Source organism: Perca flavescens, chromosome 8 (assembly GCF_004354835.1).
Source record: "Perca flavescens isolate YP-PL-M2 chromosome 8, PFLA_1.0, whole genome shotgun sequence".
In the NCBI taxonomy this organism is placed as follows: Eukaryota; Metazoa; Chordata; class Actinopteri; order Perciformes; family Percidae; genus Perca; species Perca flavescens.
Genome location: NC_041338.1, coordinates 29,419,771 through 29,437,579, shown reverse-complemented (window position 1 = coordinate 29,437,579; position 17,809 = coordinate 29,419,771). Strand labels below are relative to the sequence as shown.

Below are 17,809 nucleotides of genomic sequence, written 5' to 3'. Positions count from 1 at the left end.
TGTGTGTGTGTGTGTGTGTGTGTTAATCCAAGGGCTCTAGCCGTGTGCCAAGATTAACAGCTGCCACCTTCCACACAAAAGTGGCTGTAATGAGAGCACAATGGTTTAATTCACCACTTCTCTGTTGATTGTGAACAGAGCACTCAATTTTCTCTCTCACACACACACTCTGTCCAGTGTCATAGATTACAAAGCCTCAAACGTGATGTTGAAAAAATATATATATATATAAACTGTAAATGATGATAAATATGCTGATGATTATGGGACAGAGATCAACTACTACAATCTACTAACTATACGATAACTATATTATACTTATATGTTTAAATTGACGTTTGGTGTTATTTAATTGAGGCTAAAAATGTATTAATTGTACTGAACTGTATGGTAGCTAAAACAAAAAAAGTGTTATTCAGTTGCTTTTACTTTAATAAAAATACTGCCAAATCAGACTGAAGTTCAATATAAGCAATTATTTTACAAGGTAATTATTCAGATGAGTCAGAGTAATGTTTGCAGCATTAAGAGTTCCAAACATGATTTTAATTTACTTATTTAAAAGTACTTTTTTGGATGAAATTCTTTAAAGTCTAATTTAATTAGGTCTCTTGTATCACAAAACAATTTTATATTATAGAGTTTTGTGTCAAAACTAAATCTACATACCCGCACAAATATATAAGTAATGTCAATCAAAGAACAGCGGGTAATGGAGACACTAGCAGGGTTTTCTTAATTCAATTATTATTATCTGCTGATAGGAATATCATCAGTATCTATTACTCTGACATCGCATTATCAGATGGTTTTAATATTGTTTGCCAAAGATTATAAGTAAATGCAGAAAATCTACAAGAGTGACAATTTTGTTTTTCTGGACTCCAGTCTCTATAGAAATACAAAATACCAGAAAACCAAAATGTAGAAACAAGACCTCAATTTAAATGTAGGCCAAAACAAAGACCACAGCCGTGAAAGCTTTACTGATCTCTGCCAGTTGCTCTTACTTGCTTAATTTACTGAGCCCTGCACTTCATCATCTCTTTATATAATGTCAAAATGTGTAAAATGTGTTTGTCTTGATAGTGCATTTCTAGATTGTGTCAAAGAGAAAGAAGAAGAAGAAGAAGAAGGAGAAGAAAAAGCATGAGGGAAACCAGATAGATAGATAGATAGATAGATATCTCTATCTGGTTTCCCTCATGCTTCTTCTTCGACACAATCTAGAAATGCACTATCAAGACAAACACATTTTACACATTTTGACATTTCTACATCATTTTGTCTTTCAAGTCAATTCTCCATGCAAGCTGTTTGCATGGCTGTTTATTGGGAATCATAATGCAAAGGCAGGACAAGGCATTCTAAATGACGATGCTGCCATTTAAACAACAAACAATTTTACACAATTTCTGACAAAACCACGGTTATTATTTCGATGAGAACATGTACCACTGCCCTTTTAGGCTCTCTAAATTCCCTCCCCTTTTTTACCAGATGATTTTTAATTTCCTTCAATGGCTCTCTCAGCTAAGTGCATGCGCTAGACAGATAGATACAGGAAGAGGAAGGAGAGGATGAGCCAGCCAGTCGTCCCTTGAGCGCCCCAGACAGACCCTCCTCTCCCTCCTGCCGTCTGGAGTGATCGTGACCACCTACAGCAGTCTGCAGCAGCCCGCCACCACCAGACAGAGACAGAGAGAGAGAGGGAGGAAATAACCAGCTGGGCGTCTGTAAGAAACAAAGAGGTGAACTGTAAGGGAGGAAAGACGGAGCAGAGGCAGAGACGACAGAGCTGAGAAACGGACAGAAATGAGAGAGAATACATAAGATTCAAAACAAGCCTCCCTTTTAATTAAAGATGCACTATGGATTTTTCTTGTAAACTAAAAAAAAGTCATGTTTACTATCACCAAAACACATTGTAGGTATGTTTAAGGTCTAACAAACATGTTTTTAATGCCAATTTTAAAAGTATTTTAAATCAAGCTTTGTTTACATCTATGATAACTAGCTTACAGTCTTCTTCTTCCCTGCATTTGTTGCCGCATTGATGCATTTTTTGCCGCTTTACCACCACATGTAGATCAGTGGAATACTGTAAAACCATGGGCAGGACTGTGTATCGTGTTACCCACATGCATTGGGCAAAATAAAGGGGACACACCCATAGATGCTATGTATGAGCAACATTAGCCTCTAGCATTTTGATAGCTTGGTTAGTGTTGAACTGATCTCAGTAAGGCGCCACAGTCCCGTCTTGTGTCTGAGCTGGCTTACATCATCACTTTCTAAACGCTCTGTGTATCCACATTCCACCAGCTGGCCTTTTTTGGTTTGATATAAATATACAGTTACTGAAACCAGCTGTTCTAGCCTTCATTCAGCTCTGCAGTTGGCTCATCCTTATCACTTCTCTGGAGCTGGCTGGTCTCAGCTGTCAGTCTAACTCAGTGAGTCATTAAGCTGGAAGCTAGTGACTTATGACTGTCGTCCTCGTGTCACCGCTAAAACGTTAGCCGCTAGGGAAAGACAGGCTGCTTTCACAAGAACGGATGACAGATACAGTAGCATGGAAGAGAGTGGACAGTCTGTGAGTGAGAGTGTGGGTTTAAGTAAGTACCAACTGTCTATATTTCTTCCCACTGGACCAGACACTATCAAAAATACCTAAGAATAATGTTTATTAATAACTGTTTATTATGCATTTTCAAATATAACTCTAACCCGGGGGATAAAATGTAAGAAATACAAAATATCTAAAATTATAATTCACAGTTGGTCTAAGCAAATCTTTCCTAAAAAAATAGCTTGGATCAACAAAATTATGCAGACCTACTTTACATTTTGTAGTTAATGTTGGTTCTGAACTGCCAGGACACTTACAATTCTGTACAAATAAAACATGTGAAATCCACCATGACACAATGTGGCTATATGCCTTTTTCCTATCACAGATTGATATAGAGTAGTACACTGTCTAAACAGCTGGTTTCTGGTAGGTTTTCCTTTCCTGGACAAATCTATTTTGGACCGAAGGTAATATGGTTTATTATATTTCCAGCAGAAGCAAAAGTAATTTGTTTGTAATGAACAGAAAAATACCTTGGTAGAAAAAATATCAACATAAAACTATGAAAAATACATTACCGTACAGTAAGTCACCATGATACTCAAATTATTTCCGAGAAATACCATTCATAAACACCACAGATGTCACCAAAATAAAAGGATATTGCGGATTACCAGTTTAAATGATAAGAGGGCAATCTAAATCCCTACTTCGGGTAATGATGTTTTTTCCTAAAAAAAAAAACTAATATACAGCAAGTTTAATTCTTCCCTTGCCTGCCTTTTTGCGTCGAAAGCTACAGTATGACCCCCTCCGTCCTCCGCTGCAGCAGAGCGCAAAATCACTGGACTGTCTGTTGAGACTTTATGAACCAGCGAGCTGGACAGCAGGAGACATCAGGACTAGCTGGAAGGCTGTGTTGCACCGTATGAAGGATCAGGGCTGGGGACTGATGGATGGTCTTTTAGGGGCAAAATTCAGAGTGAGGAGCAAAGGTTTTATACCAGCTGAGGCTCTGACAAATCACGTGTGGAGCTATGAAGTTGGCCGCCAAATTGCTGCATGCGGTGAGGTCATTCAGGCAGAAAATGGACGGCTATTAGACACCAAGCACAATGGGCCGACGTGACCTTAATACTGTATGTTCAGCATTTGAAGTCACAGAGTTTGAGGATGATGGATGAAGACGGAAAGTGATATAAGTCAGGCACAGTGAGGAAGGGAGGAGATAAGATGAGGTGAGAAGAGAGAGAAATCTGTGGAAAGAAGATGAACAAAAGAGGTGGCGAAGTAGAGGAGGCTAAACGCCTGTTACGTCTTGTTTTGATATGGTTGAATTTGCAGTGCTGACAGCATGTGGAGATAAGGCCGCAAGCTGACGTGGTGGAGGAATGAGCTCGTGCTTTAAATTGGAGAGAGAGTGAGAGAGTAGAAGACGTCTTAATGAGAGCGTGCCAGTCATTTGACTGGAGGACAGGTTCAGCCCCGGGTCACACCCATTCAGAGCCATCACTCAGGTGCTTATTTTAGAAAACAGAGCTCGTTCCAAGTAGGCATTAATATTTAAAGAGAAAGAGTCCGACGGACGGACTTACTTATTTTATTTATACTGTAAAGATGCATTTGATGCTCTGAAATTTGATCTGAAAGGGTAATTCATTAACTACAACTTCCCAGAAATCACTATTGCTGTCTCTCCCCAACAAAGCCTGCAAGTCTACATTGTGGTTGCATTTGTCCATTAGATGCTGCATTAGAAGTGCATTAAATGCATTTATGTGTTTTTTTAATTTGTTCAGGAACTATCAGGGCAGCATTTGCAGTCAGCATCAATAAATGTTACAACTTGTGTACATCTTCATCCACACAGTCAGAGCGCACCAATTCTTTAGATGAGGTGGAAACTAGGCTAACAAGATTGTGATAAATGGACTTTTAGTCTTGTTTATGCTTTAATAAAAGACTTAAGACTTGCATTTTAGTGACTCGCAAAGTTCTCTTCTATCCACTGATTGTGTACAGACCCTTTTCTCTCTCTATAGCCACTGAGATGAAGAGGTGTGTTTGTCATCTTTAATACTGCTACATTTGTACATCTCCAGATCGTTCTTTGGCAAAGAAAGACAATAAAAACTGATATCTTACAGCAGCAGTGCAGCAAACACGCAGTAAATTACCCTGCGTCTATAACAAATGCATTAGAGGAGACGGGGAGTCTTTAGGATCATATAAAAAAGTAGGGAAAGCTGCCAGAGCCAGGCACACATCCAAGATATTAAATACAGATGAGAAGCCCAACTCGTCCTGCAGGTCTTCAAGAGTCTGGCTGGTAAACAGTAACACCCCCTCCTCTCCCACAGTCGGTTCTCACCAACATAACAGCAATAAACGCCAAACTTCAGCATTCCTGCTCACATACACACATAAACACACACAAGTTCACTTAACTTTAAATCTCTCGACACAGAAGGTGCGTTTTCCTCCCCAGTCCCAAAAACTGAGGGTTGTACTGTACTACTGATGATTGCATTAGTAGCTACACGGTTAATTTGAGCTGTGACTAACACAGACTTATTCTTGTGTACCTCCACATACACTCGCTCCCGCCCCTGATCACTCATCAGTGAAGATCATTAAGGATTACAGGCATATGTCAAACTCCCCGTGGGTTTACTCCTCACTAGTGGCTGCTGCTGATCTACAGTAGCTAGTGGAGCTTACTTCTCACACACACACACACACACACACACACACACACACACACACACACACACACACACACACACACACACACACACACACACACACACACACACACACACACACACACACACACACACACACACACACACACGCTTTCAAAACTAAGAAAGATGTGTGTGTGATTTGCATGCAGCTGGCATCGTGGAAGCCTAGAATTCACCTGGAGTTTTGACTCATTTGTGTACAGTATTTTTCAAATCATAACATATTCCGGGATTTTTGAAATTAAAAACAAAAATAAAGCAGCCGTATCTGTGCAGTAGGTTTAGAAGGTTCTCTGACTTGTTGGGCTCTTGAAACCTTTTGTATAACATTAATTCTCATTGGGTTAGGGTTAGGGTTAGTTTTTCCCCTCTCCATTGATATCTACAGTTGAAGTGCCCTTTAGCAACATACACAATCCGGCCCAAAACTGTTCCAGTAGATTTGCTTATATAAGAGCTTCAGTTAAACAAAAGTGCTTATCGGATCACCAAACAGCATCTAAAACAACTCCACCCACCAAACCTTTCTGATGTTGGCATAAGGGGGGCGTTTTCCAAATTTTCAGAAATTGACAATCTGACAATCCCATTCACTGGGTGCAGGATGCATGCAGGATTTGAACTAGACTTGAACTATATCTGTTACTTTTCAGGTGTACTACCGAGTACAACATCGTGATTGTCTTTGAAGAGAGATTGTCTGAAAGTGGATGCTGTTATCTCCATTTGTTTGATTCATTGCATCCCGCCCCTCACTGTGATGACTCTATGATGGCTTTTTTACCCTCAAAACAGGTTTTACCTTCAGACGCGGGGTCGGACAACCTAGTTTGTTTAACACACACTGAGCCATTAAGTTGGTGCTTCTACTGCAGCATTTACTACTGCCAGTGTGAATGTGTTACTGGAAAACACAGAATGTGTTCAGGCAATTTTCCCTGAAACGTAAAGGTAAAAAAAGAAGCTAAATAGTAAATGCCTTGTGTGTGTGTGTGTGTGTGTGTGTGTGTGTGTGTGTGTGTGTGTGTGTGTGTGTGTGTGTGTGTGTGTGTGTGTAAGTAAAGGAAAAAGAAATGCACGTGCTTCTGCACTGACAAAGATGCTAGCACAACACTCAGATCTTTCAGTTTTTTCAGATTTCTTTCCCATCATACTCTACAACTCAGCTTGGTTAGAGGCTGCAATACCCTTAGCTGTAGTGCTTCTTCTCATCCAGTTGTAAGTATTTTTGACACAATTTGTAGAAGAGGGGATAAAATGACAAAATAAAAAGGAGAAGAAGAGGTGAGGGTGAAGAAGAAGAGGAAACAGGAAGAGGAAGTACAGAAGACCCACTTCCCCATCCTCTGCACTATTACAATCCCCCATGGGGATGAAATCTTCTCAATGTACCGCTTCACTCCTGACACACACACAGACACACACGCACAGACACACACAGACACACACACACACACACACACACACACAAAGACCACTGTGGGGAGCTGTATTGATTGAAGACCCCCCTCCTAACTACAATCAGACATCATCTGAGCATCTCTGTTGCCGTGGTTACAGGCTGATCGAAATAAATTAGTGCCTTGTGCATCTTTTATCCTCTCAATGTGATATTACTGTGTTTTCTGTTTAGAATGTTGCACTACTGTTCTAGAGTGCGGATCGGGACGCATTTTTCTGTCCGAGCCCGACACAGTTAAAATCTTGTTTTTTTGTACACATGTACGTTTGTTTGTGTGGAAAGCCCACTTTTATTAAACAACTGTAGGTTGTAGGCATTCAGAAATGTCAACAGATGGGCACACAGCGCACACAGGGCAACAAGCGCACGTTAACACAGGCGCGCACCTACATGACAAACTTTTTTAAATTTAAAATGTTCAATGCCTTATCGCACTGATGTGACCGAGCCCGACCTGAACCCGAACATAATTTCTAAATATCTGTCCGAACTCGGTTCGGGTATCCTTCCTCTATACTGTTATGCTATCTTTTTGTCAAGGATCATAATAGAAATAGGTTGTTTTTGTTGTTTTGGAGTTAACAGTTTTTATTATTGTGTTTTTCTACTTCCCAAATCACTCTTTCCCTTTCAATTCCTTCTTTTAATGCTACATAACCAGCTGCAGATCGTGCAGCAGTTAAAGCAGCACAGATGGGTTTTTTTGGCCACTTGAGGACAGCAGAAAAAGCTAAAACATCTGTGGGCCCTAAAACCAAAACAATGAGCTGAAAGACAATATGACACTACGCAGGAAACAGTGGTGGTAATTCTCTGTGAGTGTGTCGATTTCATATAAAATGTAGTCAACAAAAGAGGGGCAAGCAACATTTTCAAAACAAAATATCTTATTTAAAAAAAACATTCTTCACAGGGTTTTACAGAGCTGAAGGTATAATTAAAATGTAAGCATGCCCTTTCAGCACCAAATTAAATGCTTTGATTCTTTTTTGCTTCTTTTGTAATTTTATTAATGATGAAATGCATTATATCATTAGTTCTATCATTTGAGATATAAATGCCATGGCCAAAATGTTACTGCAACCCTTTATGTGCTAAAACTGTATTATTTATAGAATACTAAAAATCATGAGAATTTAGTCATATACAGATTTTTATGTGTATCATAAATTATTATATCGGCTTATGAATGTGAGCAAGCTGCATTGCACAAACAAAAGAGAGAGAGTTTTATGTGGCTCTATTCTTTCTCAGTTAGCTCAGGATGCAGCTAACCAACCCCCACGGGACACAGATGACTCTATAAGTGATGAACAGCGAGTGGTTATTGATCCGAGCCTGTGTGCAGAGACAAAATGTCGACCTCGCCTGCATGGTGGTGGGGTGTGTCCTGTGAGCATGAACATGACCGACAGGAAGTGAGTCTGAGACAGACAGCCTGTGGTTTGCTTCTATGTGCATCGTGTTATTTAATGTGACCACTCAAACGTCATGTTGGTTTCTGAAAAAAAACATAGATGATGCATCTTGTATTTGAGTGATAAGACAGACTTATTGGTTGGTACATTAACAAAACTGCTAGTACTAAGGTCAAAACTACAAAACCAATGATACAGGTTTGATAGGTTGAGGGATAATGAATTATTTTACACAGGAAGAGTAGAGCAGGTAAAAGAGGTGTTTAGTGTAGAGATGGTCCGATACCACTTTTTTGCTTCCCGATACCGATTCCGATACCTGAACTTGCGTATCGGCCGATACCGAGTACCGATCCGATACCAGAGTGTCATATATTTCATTATGTTTTAACAGCTGTATACTACTATCCCTGTATGGATGTGATATGATTTCTATCTTTGTTGTCGGTCTGGCTCAGGTTAAATTCTTTGTGAAACATGAACAAACACAAACAATGAATGCCCCAGAACTTTCTTTTATTCTCCAGTTTGACAGTCAGTTATAACGGAAAAAGAACAGAAATAAACTACTTCAATGTAGATTTTCTTTAGGGCTTTATTACGTGGTATCGGATCGGTGCATAAACTCCAGTACTTCCCAATACCGATACCAGCGTTTTAGGCGGTATCGGAGCCGATACCATCGGAACATCTCTAGTTTAGTGTGTAGCAAAGTTTGTGTTTCAGCAGTTTGGACGCAGTTTGGAGAATTGGTTTCCTGATTTTCAGAGATATCTATGCAAAAGAGGAGCCATGTTGCTGACAAGACTAACTATGTTTACAGCCATGCTAATGGCTCTGTGAAGCTTTACTTTAGCACAGCAGTGCTTTGAGCTAAATGCTTATGTCAGCATGCTAACATGCTCACAATGACAATGCTAACATGCTTGTTTAGCAGGTATATTGTTTATCATGTTCGCCATCTTAGTTTAGATGGGTTAGCATGCATAACATTAGCACTAAACACAACAGCTAAGGCTGATGGGAGTGTCAGTTTTGCAGGAATTTAGAAATAAACCAAAGATATGAAATTTAATGGCAATGCCACAAAGAGCTCTTGAGATATTTCAGTCCAGACCAAAGTGGTGGACAGACCGTCCGTGAGCGTGGCTAAAAACAATCATGCCTTGTCTACTGGACCAACAAATGCAAAATGTAAAACAATAACTAATATGTTGGTCAAATATTCTGCGCAGGGATACATGTTGCAATTTAAAAAAATTAAACAAACCTTTCAAAATGTGAAACTTATACCAACTTTTCATATAAATTACACCCAAACTCGGGGTGCCAGGGTAGTTCACCTGATTGAGCGTGCACCCCATGTATAGAGGCCCAGTCCTTGCCGCAGCGGCCGCAGGTTAGATTCCGACCTGCGGCCCTTTGCTGAATGCCATTCCCCGTCTCTCTCCCCCCCTTTCTTCTCTTCAGCTCTCCAGTCTAATTAAAGCCTAAAACGCTCCATTAAAAAAAAAAAAAATCTTAAATTACGCCCAAACTCTCTTGCTGTAACTGTGCAGAATAAACGTAGTTGTGAGTCCGAGCCAAGGACAAGTTTGGCCTACATTCTCTCCCACAACCTGAGCAAGGCCAACAGAAAACACCCCCACCCTTGTGCTCCAGAAAAAGAGGTGATCTTCCCGCAGCTTTGGCTCTCAAGGTGCGGTCAGCTGAACACTATCCAGAAGAGCTATTGCCGAGTAACTACTGGACACCGTAGAGCTGTGGAAAATGAAAGAGGAGAATTTAAAAGGCCGGGCAGGAACAACAACAGACACGCTTAATAACGCACAGGCCCGCTTCATCGCGAGCGAGGAAACCTGCGTCTGAAATGTCAACAGAACGACCACAGATGTACCAGCAGCTTTCCCTCTAACCGCTGCGCAGTTACCCAACATCAACAGTCCTACTTTCCAAATGATGCTACCAAAACCAATCGAACCTCGCCAGGGTCACAGTGTCACTAATGGCTCCATCATCCTCATTGATCCTCCAGTTCCCACCTCTGTTTCCCGTTGGTCCCGCAGCTCTATGCTCTTGCAACGATCAATATCTGCCTCTCCGTTTTGTGCATTAGATGTCCACATTGTTCATTTTCAAATAATCAATGCCGTGATAAACTCTGATTTTTATTTCTGCTGCAGAGCTCCAAATGTCTAGAGGACGGAGCAAGTTAGGCTAAATTATATGACATCGATGTGATACATTTCCATCAAATCAAGCGCAAATATAAGAATATTTGAGAATGTACAGTACAACAAAGCTTATTTTATACAGCATACTCCCTCTAAGCTGACCTGGTTATGACGGTCTGAGATGTAAAATGTCTGGACCAATTAAATGCCCAAAAAGGATGCAATTCTCTTTTAACACTTAATTTAAAACTGCTTTTTTTCCCCTTTCCGCTACTTTCCAATCATACCCAAAGGGGCTCAGGCTGAGTAATGTTTGCGGACTTCCTCATGCATAATTTCTGCGCTGTAATGAATGACGGGGCTGTGGCGTTTTGGGAAGATCAAAGCAAAGCAAGTCTGGCCTTAATAATGGCCCTCACAGCGCTGGACCAGGAAGAACTAAACATGTCACGACGGGCAGGATGCAAATATGCGTTTGAATGGACAACATGGGATTATGCTTTTTGATGCAGATGCAAAACTTGGCTCCCCATGCTACAGGCTTTTGTGACGTTTGCTGAATGCAGTTTGAAATACACAGTCATGTATACAGAGCAGCGTGACGGGTAAAGTGATTGTTTATTCTGGACACTTGGCTACTGTCTCTCTGCAGGCCTGTCACTTTTGGTTCACGTCAACAGCCTGACACACCTTGATTGTGGACGGACAAAACAGGTCAGGAGCTAATACGTGCATATGTTTGATTGTGTGTGTGTGTGTATGTGTGTGTGTGTGTGTGTGTGTGTGTGTGTGTGTGTGTGCATATATATAAATACATAAAAGCAGTTCCAGTACTTGCGGACGGACCCAAATGGTTTTGAGCTGTAGAGGTCTGCAGCACTTCATATGAAAGTGGCCTGAAACGCGACACTGGTCGCCACACAGCCAGAAAAAGGCAAAGACAAGCAAAAACAAGGGTGCTACAAGAATTACAAATGGCATGTCTTTTAAACAAGGAATGGTATTTGACAATCAGCAGGGGATGTCAAATTGCATGTTTGCGTTAAAATTTTGAGCTCTGCCTTTGACAATGGCTCTTAAATTTCTGGAGAAGCACTGGAATCTAAAATGACGTATTGTCTGCTGGAGTCTTTCTCAGGCTTTTATTCCCTTTGACCATCTTTAGGACCTTAAAAGAATAAAAGGCGTTTTCACACATACCTCGTTTGGTCCGGACTTTCGGACTTTTTAGTTTGATCCGAACCAAAATTACAGGTGTGAAACCTCCCCCGGACCGCGGTCCGGATCAAAAGACCAAATTTTGGTCCGATAAAAAGAGGTGGTCTCGGTCCGGACCAAACTGAACCATGGTCCGGTTCGTTTATAGTGTGAAAGCATTTTTTGGATGGTTCGGACTTTTGGACGAAATACAAGAAGCTCTGGCAGGCTCTCCTCGTGTTACAAGACCGGGGAAGCTCCTTTAAGGTGCTTAGTGAGAGAGAGTGACGGTGAATGCGTTCAGAGAAGACAGCTGTCGGCTATCAGAGCAGAGAATACATCAGCAGTTTATTTGTTAAGTGGTAAATGTACAGCATAGGTTTCAGTTTGTCTCTGAATAAATGCTCCAGAAAGAAAGTTCCCATGTCTTGCTTCTCAACATCAACAAAACAAAACAAAAGGGGGGGGAGAGCAGCAGTCAGGGGGAGAGCAGCAGTCAGTAGGGGGGGAGAGCAGCAGTCAGTAGGGGGAGAGCAGCAGTCAGTAGGGGGAGAGCAGCAGTCAGTAGGGGGGAGAGCAGCAGTCAGTAGGGGGAGAGCAGCAGTCAGTAGGGGGAGAGCAGCAGTCAGTTGGAAAAACTCCGACACAGAGAGAGGATATGAGAGGACGAGGAAGCCCTTCAACAAACCAATCAGTTAGAAGTATCTGGAGACGTAGCTCACGTATGTGATGACGGCAGGACGTAGGTTTGTCACGTATAGATCTTTAGTGTGCTTGCAAAACTGCAGTGTGAAACCACAACTTACCGGATCAAATGTATACTATGTAACAAAAACATGAACCTTGGTCCGGACCTTGGTTCGGACTTTCATGTGTGAAAATGCCCTAAGACTTGCAACACTCGTCTTTTCAATCCTAACAACAATTCCCCTAAAGAGACTAGATTAACGATGAATTCATTCCATATATAAGAATAGCTTCAATAGCAACTAACTGCTATATAGTATACTAACTAAATGCTGTATATACAGTTTATTCCTCTCAGCTCGTAAAATTAGCAAAGTAGTGTTAACACTGAAATATTGATTAAGAGAGCTGGAAAGAGCCGAGCGAGTAAGCCTTGATGCCAATTTGTCTCTGCAGCCCACTGCAAAACAAAACAATTGTCTGCAGAAAAACAGCCTTTTGCTCATCGACCACCAATATTAAAGACATGTCGGTAAAACTGTTGACGCCTCCAACTGCAAACAAGGTCAATTATTACTCTTTGTACTTTGAATCTTTAAACCAAGATGAAAAGCTTTTATGCATAATACGGCATCTCAATGTCATAGACATGACATGACATGACATGACAGGCAGGAGGGTTCAGTGAAGAAAACACATGCAGTGGGAAGCACAACACAGATGAGACAATAGCCAATACAGGAAGTAGTGTGCCCTTTATGTGGCGGTGGAGGTCAGGGAGGTGGATGGACGTACAACAGCATCCGAGCTTCATACAGGAGACCAGAGATCATGACCCATTGCAGACCAACATCTAAAAAGGGACCCTTTTCCATTACATGGTACCTACTCGACTCAACTCTACTCGTCTTTTTTGGTTTTCCATTATGAAAGCAGGTAGCAGGTACCAGGTCCTTTTTTTTTACTAACACTTCAGTCGAGGTTCTAAGTGAGCTGAGGCGATACCAAAAGGTGAATGTGAAAGCGACAGAGGGGGGTGTCCTGAACAAACCCGCCATTTTTAAATAGTTTAGCCAGCTGTGTTGTTTTTTTGCTGCCTCCAACTTCATTTGAAACAAAATGTGTCTTCTGGCTATGGCAACAACACACCTTCGACGTTCTGTGTGTGTGTGTGTGTGTGTGTGTGTGTGTGTGTGTGTGTGTGTGTGTGTGTGTGTGTGTGACGTTAGGTCATGGCACCGCTATGATGACCAGCCACGCTGAGGCGGTACTAAAATCTGCAATGGAAAACACACACAGTGCAAGTGGAGTCGAGGCGAGTCGAGCAGGTACCATGTAATGGAAAAACACCATAATGGACACTTTATTGTTGGCTGATGATGATTAGGTTTTAATTATCCTATTAAGAAATCTGTAAAATGGCAGGATGTACATTAGGCATGTGGAGGTACGGATATGAAAGCCTTGTGTCCTTGATTGGAAACAACCGATGAAGAAGACAAGAGGCTCCGGTCACAGACTCCCGAGACACAAGACCAACCATGGCAACATGGTTGTTAAGGAGTGATGTCATTCAAGTGACAGGAAGAGGCTACGTTATGTTCTCCATGGTCAGCAAGAACAGAGGGAGGAAGAGCGAAGACAAAAAGGTCAGAGATCCATAAGGTCGACCCACTTAGCAAACCACCGACTTCAGTGAAACACCACATACAGCTTTAATTAATTTAAAGAGCTTTTTACTAAACAAGTTGGTTACAAAATGTTTTGCAGGCCAAGATGGACCAAGAGAGATACAGATAAACAAATGAATTAGGTGAAATATGCCTGGTGAAAGACCCATGTCCAATACATTCACTTGGGGGCTGAAGGAATTTCTAAGCCCAGTGTTTAATATTATTTTTGTCTGGGCCTTAATCCAACCTGAGGCAGAGTTCATGTTTGTAAAAGAGAGAACGGGGGGGGGGGGCGAGGGGGATCGTCCACAAATCTGAGATCCCTGGACAAAAATAAGATGTTTGAGCTCTGACAAGCTCTGTTCACAGACTTGGAAACACTTCACTCAAACGCTAAGGTGGACCTCTGACTCTGGACACAAAGTCACTTGTTGCAGGACAGTTGCAAAAAAAATGCAGTGTTTCATTAAGAGAAACTGATAACTGTACATGGGCCACTGGTACTACAGTTTCTAAGAAATGCCAGTTTGACATTTTCATTTGTTTTCTGAGGAAAAGCCTGTATGGTTTACTTCGACCCCACCTACTGTGTGTGTACCAGACCTTGTATTTCTGGACACAGTAACAATGCGAGGGCTTTGCTGCCATACATTCATTGGCAGCCGCTCACATCATCTTGCTCTCGGTTTTTTTCTTCTCCCTCTCTCTCTCTCTCCTGATAGTAGAAGATTATCTTGGTTCTCAGTTTTCATTTGGCTGCATCAGCGCACCTCCCTCTTACCCTGAAATCCAAAAGGAAATGAGTCTCTAATTAGGGAAAGAGGAAGATGCTTCAAGGTCCTCTTTTCGTTCTGGTGGAACATGACCCGAGGAGAAAACAAGGCACTGGGGTCGCTTTCACTTCCACCTCAGAGTTTTCAGCCACAGAGCTCTCTGCATTGCTTTGGCCTCCTCCACATGAATCATTTCCTGTGATGGCCAGTTTAAATACGCAAAGACCAGCAAAAGATTAAGACATCCTCCCTTTTATTCTTCACTGTCTCTGGTCTGCCTGAGCACTGGACATTGAATTATGAGAAACCTGAGAGTCTGAACATGCAGGACGGCCTACATTACCTACAAGCCTCCTCTACAAGCTGCATTGTTGTCTCTGCTGCTGCAGTGCTCTGAGCAGGTCACACAGACGGGGGAGCAGAAGAGACAACTGTCAAGTGCAGATCTGAGTAGTGAGGCAGTGGTGCAACGCCAGGTAATAACGGGCTCTGCAGGCTGCATGACTGAATGGTTCAACCTTTCATTATAGCACGCGGGCCTTCTCCACATGAGACTACCTTTGGGGAGAAACATAAACTGAGGCTTTATTTCAGATGTCAAAGACAACACGGCCATGAAATGTACAGTACAGGAAATAATCTGCACACTGAAAGACCACAGCTTACCAAATAGTTTCCGAAAAAATACCCAAACAAAACCCCATCCCTAAGGCAAAACACTCATTTCCAAAGCCACCCCCCAATTTGTCTTTTGCTTCTTCTTTTTTTTACTTTTTTACAGGCCAGTTAGTGGAGCTTTCCTTAATCCTTAGTGATGCTATTCATCGATAAAAACAAGATATACCGACATACAGTACCTCACACGATTTGGTCCGCGGTTCTGTTTTAAATATTGCAGGGAGGAATTTTAGTATAAAGCAGTGAGATGTTAGATGAAGAGTTGCAGATAACAGGCTCGTACTACATCATCAAAGTAAACAACTTCTTTCATCTCGTCATGCTGTGCAGTGGACAAACACTCACATTGTGCTAACATGGACTGAGTGGACCTCGTTTCTCACAACTTTCCCTGACCACTGTCAACCATCGCAGAAATCTGGGCCTAATTCTTCAACGCAACGCTGCTGAAGTCCTGCAAACGACATCATGTACATGATGGCCAAAACTGACACATGTACATGTTGTCAATAGTGCAGCTGCTACTTATGTTTATAATCTTTATCAATTAACCTGCAGAATATTTTCTGGATTATAATGGATTATCATCTGGTCTATAAAATGCGCCTGGGTAGTTCACCTGGTAGAGCGTGCACTCATATATAGAGGGTTCACTCCGTGACGCAGCGGCCGCGGGTTCGACTCCGACCTGCAGCCCTTTGCTGCATGTCATTCCCCCGCTCTCTCTCTCTCTCTCTTTCCTTTCATGTCTTCAGTGTCACAAGTTCCTGGAGCCCAAGTCGACATGTTCAACCTGCTTTATAGTCCATCATAGACAAATAAGAAAAGCAATGAATATCCACATTGGAAAGACTGAAACCAGTGATTTTTTAGGCATTTCAACTTAAAGAATGACTAAACAGATATCGATTATCTAAACTGTTGCAGATTAAATTTCTGTGCATTGACTAACTGACTAAATGTTTCAGTTCTAGTTTCCAGTGACACATTGTCCTAAATGAAACGATATCAGTGTATACATTTGCAGCAAGTGTCATTATGCAATTACATTTTGGCAAGACACCACTGAGCAAAAAAGCACATTGTTTAGAGTAGAGTACTGTTCAGCTGGAAGAAATAGTGAAAATGACCCATCCCTAATACTTCAAGTTAATTCAATAACCAATATGTCCTGAACAACTACAGTTTCAGGGTAACAGGAGTGGAGCTTATAGCTGAATTTGGAGCTGATAGCGATGCTCATCTCCTCTCTGCGGTCAAGTGATTATGTTATTAAGTGAAGACCTCTGGCACTGAACGCTCCACTGCATCCTATCATTGAAAACTGGGAGGAAAATGGCGCTAAAAGAGACGGCTGCAGCGGCGGTGTTCTGTTCTGAGCCTGAAGGCTAAGAGGAGGACACGAAGGGCTCTTTGGCAAAGATGACTCCAAATAGGGTCATAAATCAAGGTCTAACCTCAACAAGATCAGCAGTGCTGGCTACTCACTCAAACCTCAAATGTGTTTTGTGGGAGTCCTTCCAAAAGATTAATGTAAAGAACTGCATGAGCATGACTACACATGTGCATTAGTGGAGTTTAGGCATTAAAATACACAGTATTCTCAAATGATGTCACAATAACTTTGAGATTTGTAGGCCTGTGTGACAAAACCTTTTTGGCATCAAATGAAACAAATATTAAGATCCGGCATCAATTGCTGTTTCATATTCATTTTTTTTTTTTACTTATTCTATGATAAGAGACTTTGTGATTTAAGTTATATTTTTGCCAAGTTCTTTTGCAGCTCCTTTGATGTTTCACAAGTGATAGTTTGGCTACTTTTTCTAAAAGGAATAATTTAACATTTTTGGGAAAAAAAGGTTCAATTCATGTAACTAAACAAAATTTGAGTGCCATTGGTACAGAAACTTTAGTATCATATCGGCAATACCCAGCCCCAAAACAATTGCTGTTAAAGCAGCTCAACTGAGGTGAAATGATCATCTACTGAGCTACAGAAACTGACTTTGCTTATCCTGAAACCAGATAACTGGCCCAATGATTATGCCTGGTCCTGGGGTAACCATGGCAACAGCCCTGGCTCAGTCACCCTCTCTGCCCTCCCAGTCCAATCCTGCATAAGTTAGATATGACCATCATACAGAGGAAATGAATCCTCTGAGTTTATATCACAGAAAACAGAGATGGTGTGTAAAAAACTCACAGCTATACGCTCTCGACTCTCAACTTCAGACTGCAGCTGATCCTCCAAACAACTCAAAGGGCGTTTTTAAAACCTGCATGTTTTCTGTCAGCTAGGGGGTAAAATAGCCAAAGTGAAAAGGCAGAGTATGGAAAGGGACAAAAAAAGGAAAGTGGTGTCAAATTCTTCATCTGTGCTTGCCAAATCCCGCTGGATGATGTCAAAGATGCTCAAATACAT

The 17,809-nt window shown here is 41.5% G+C and overlaps 1 protein-coding gene across 7 annotated transcripts in view; it reads right to left on the bottom strand.

Moving 5' to 3' along the window:
- The window catches only part of LOC114559845 (unconventional myosin-IXa), a 159,322-nt gene that overhangs the window by 124,477 nt on the left and 17,036 nt on the right, over window positions 1-17,809 (bottom strand). For 6 of the 7 annotated variants that reach the window (XM_028584821.1, XM_028584824.1, XM_028584825.1 and 3 more), the window contains exon 1: window positions 16,004-16,060. The exons of the other annotated variant lie outside the window; for it this stretch is intronic. In XM_028584821.1, the coding sequence (XP_028440622.1) occupies window positions 16,004-16,023 (20 nt within the window). In that variant the 5' untranslated portion in view covers window positions 16,024-16,060. Of the gene's footprint in view, window positions 1-16,003; window positions 16,061-17,809 lie in introns of those variants that run through there. 7 annotated transcript variants of the gene reach the window in all.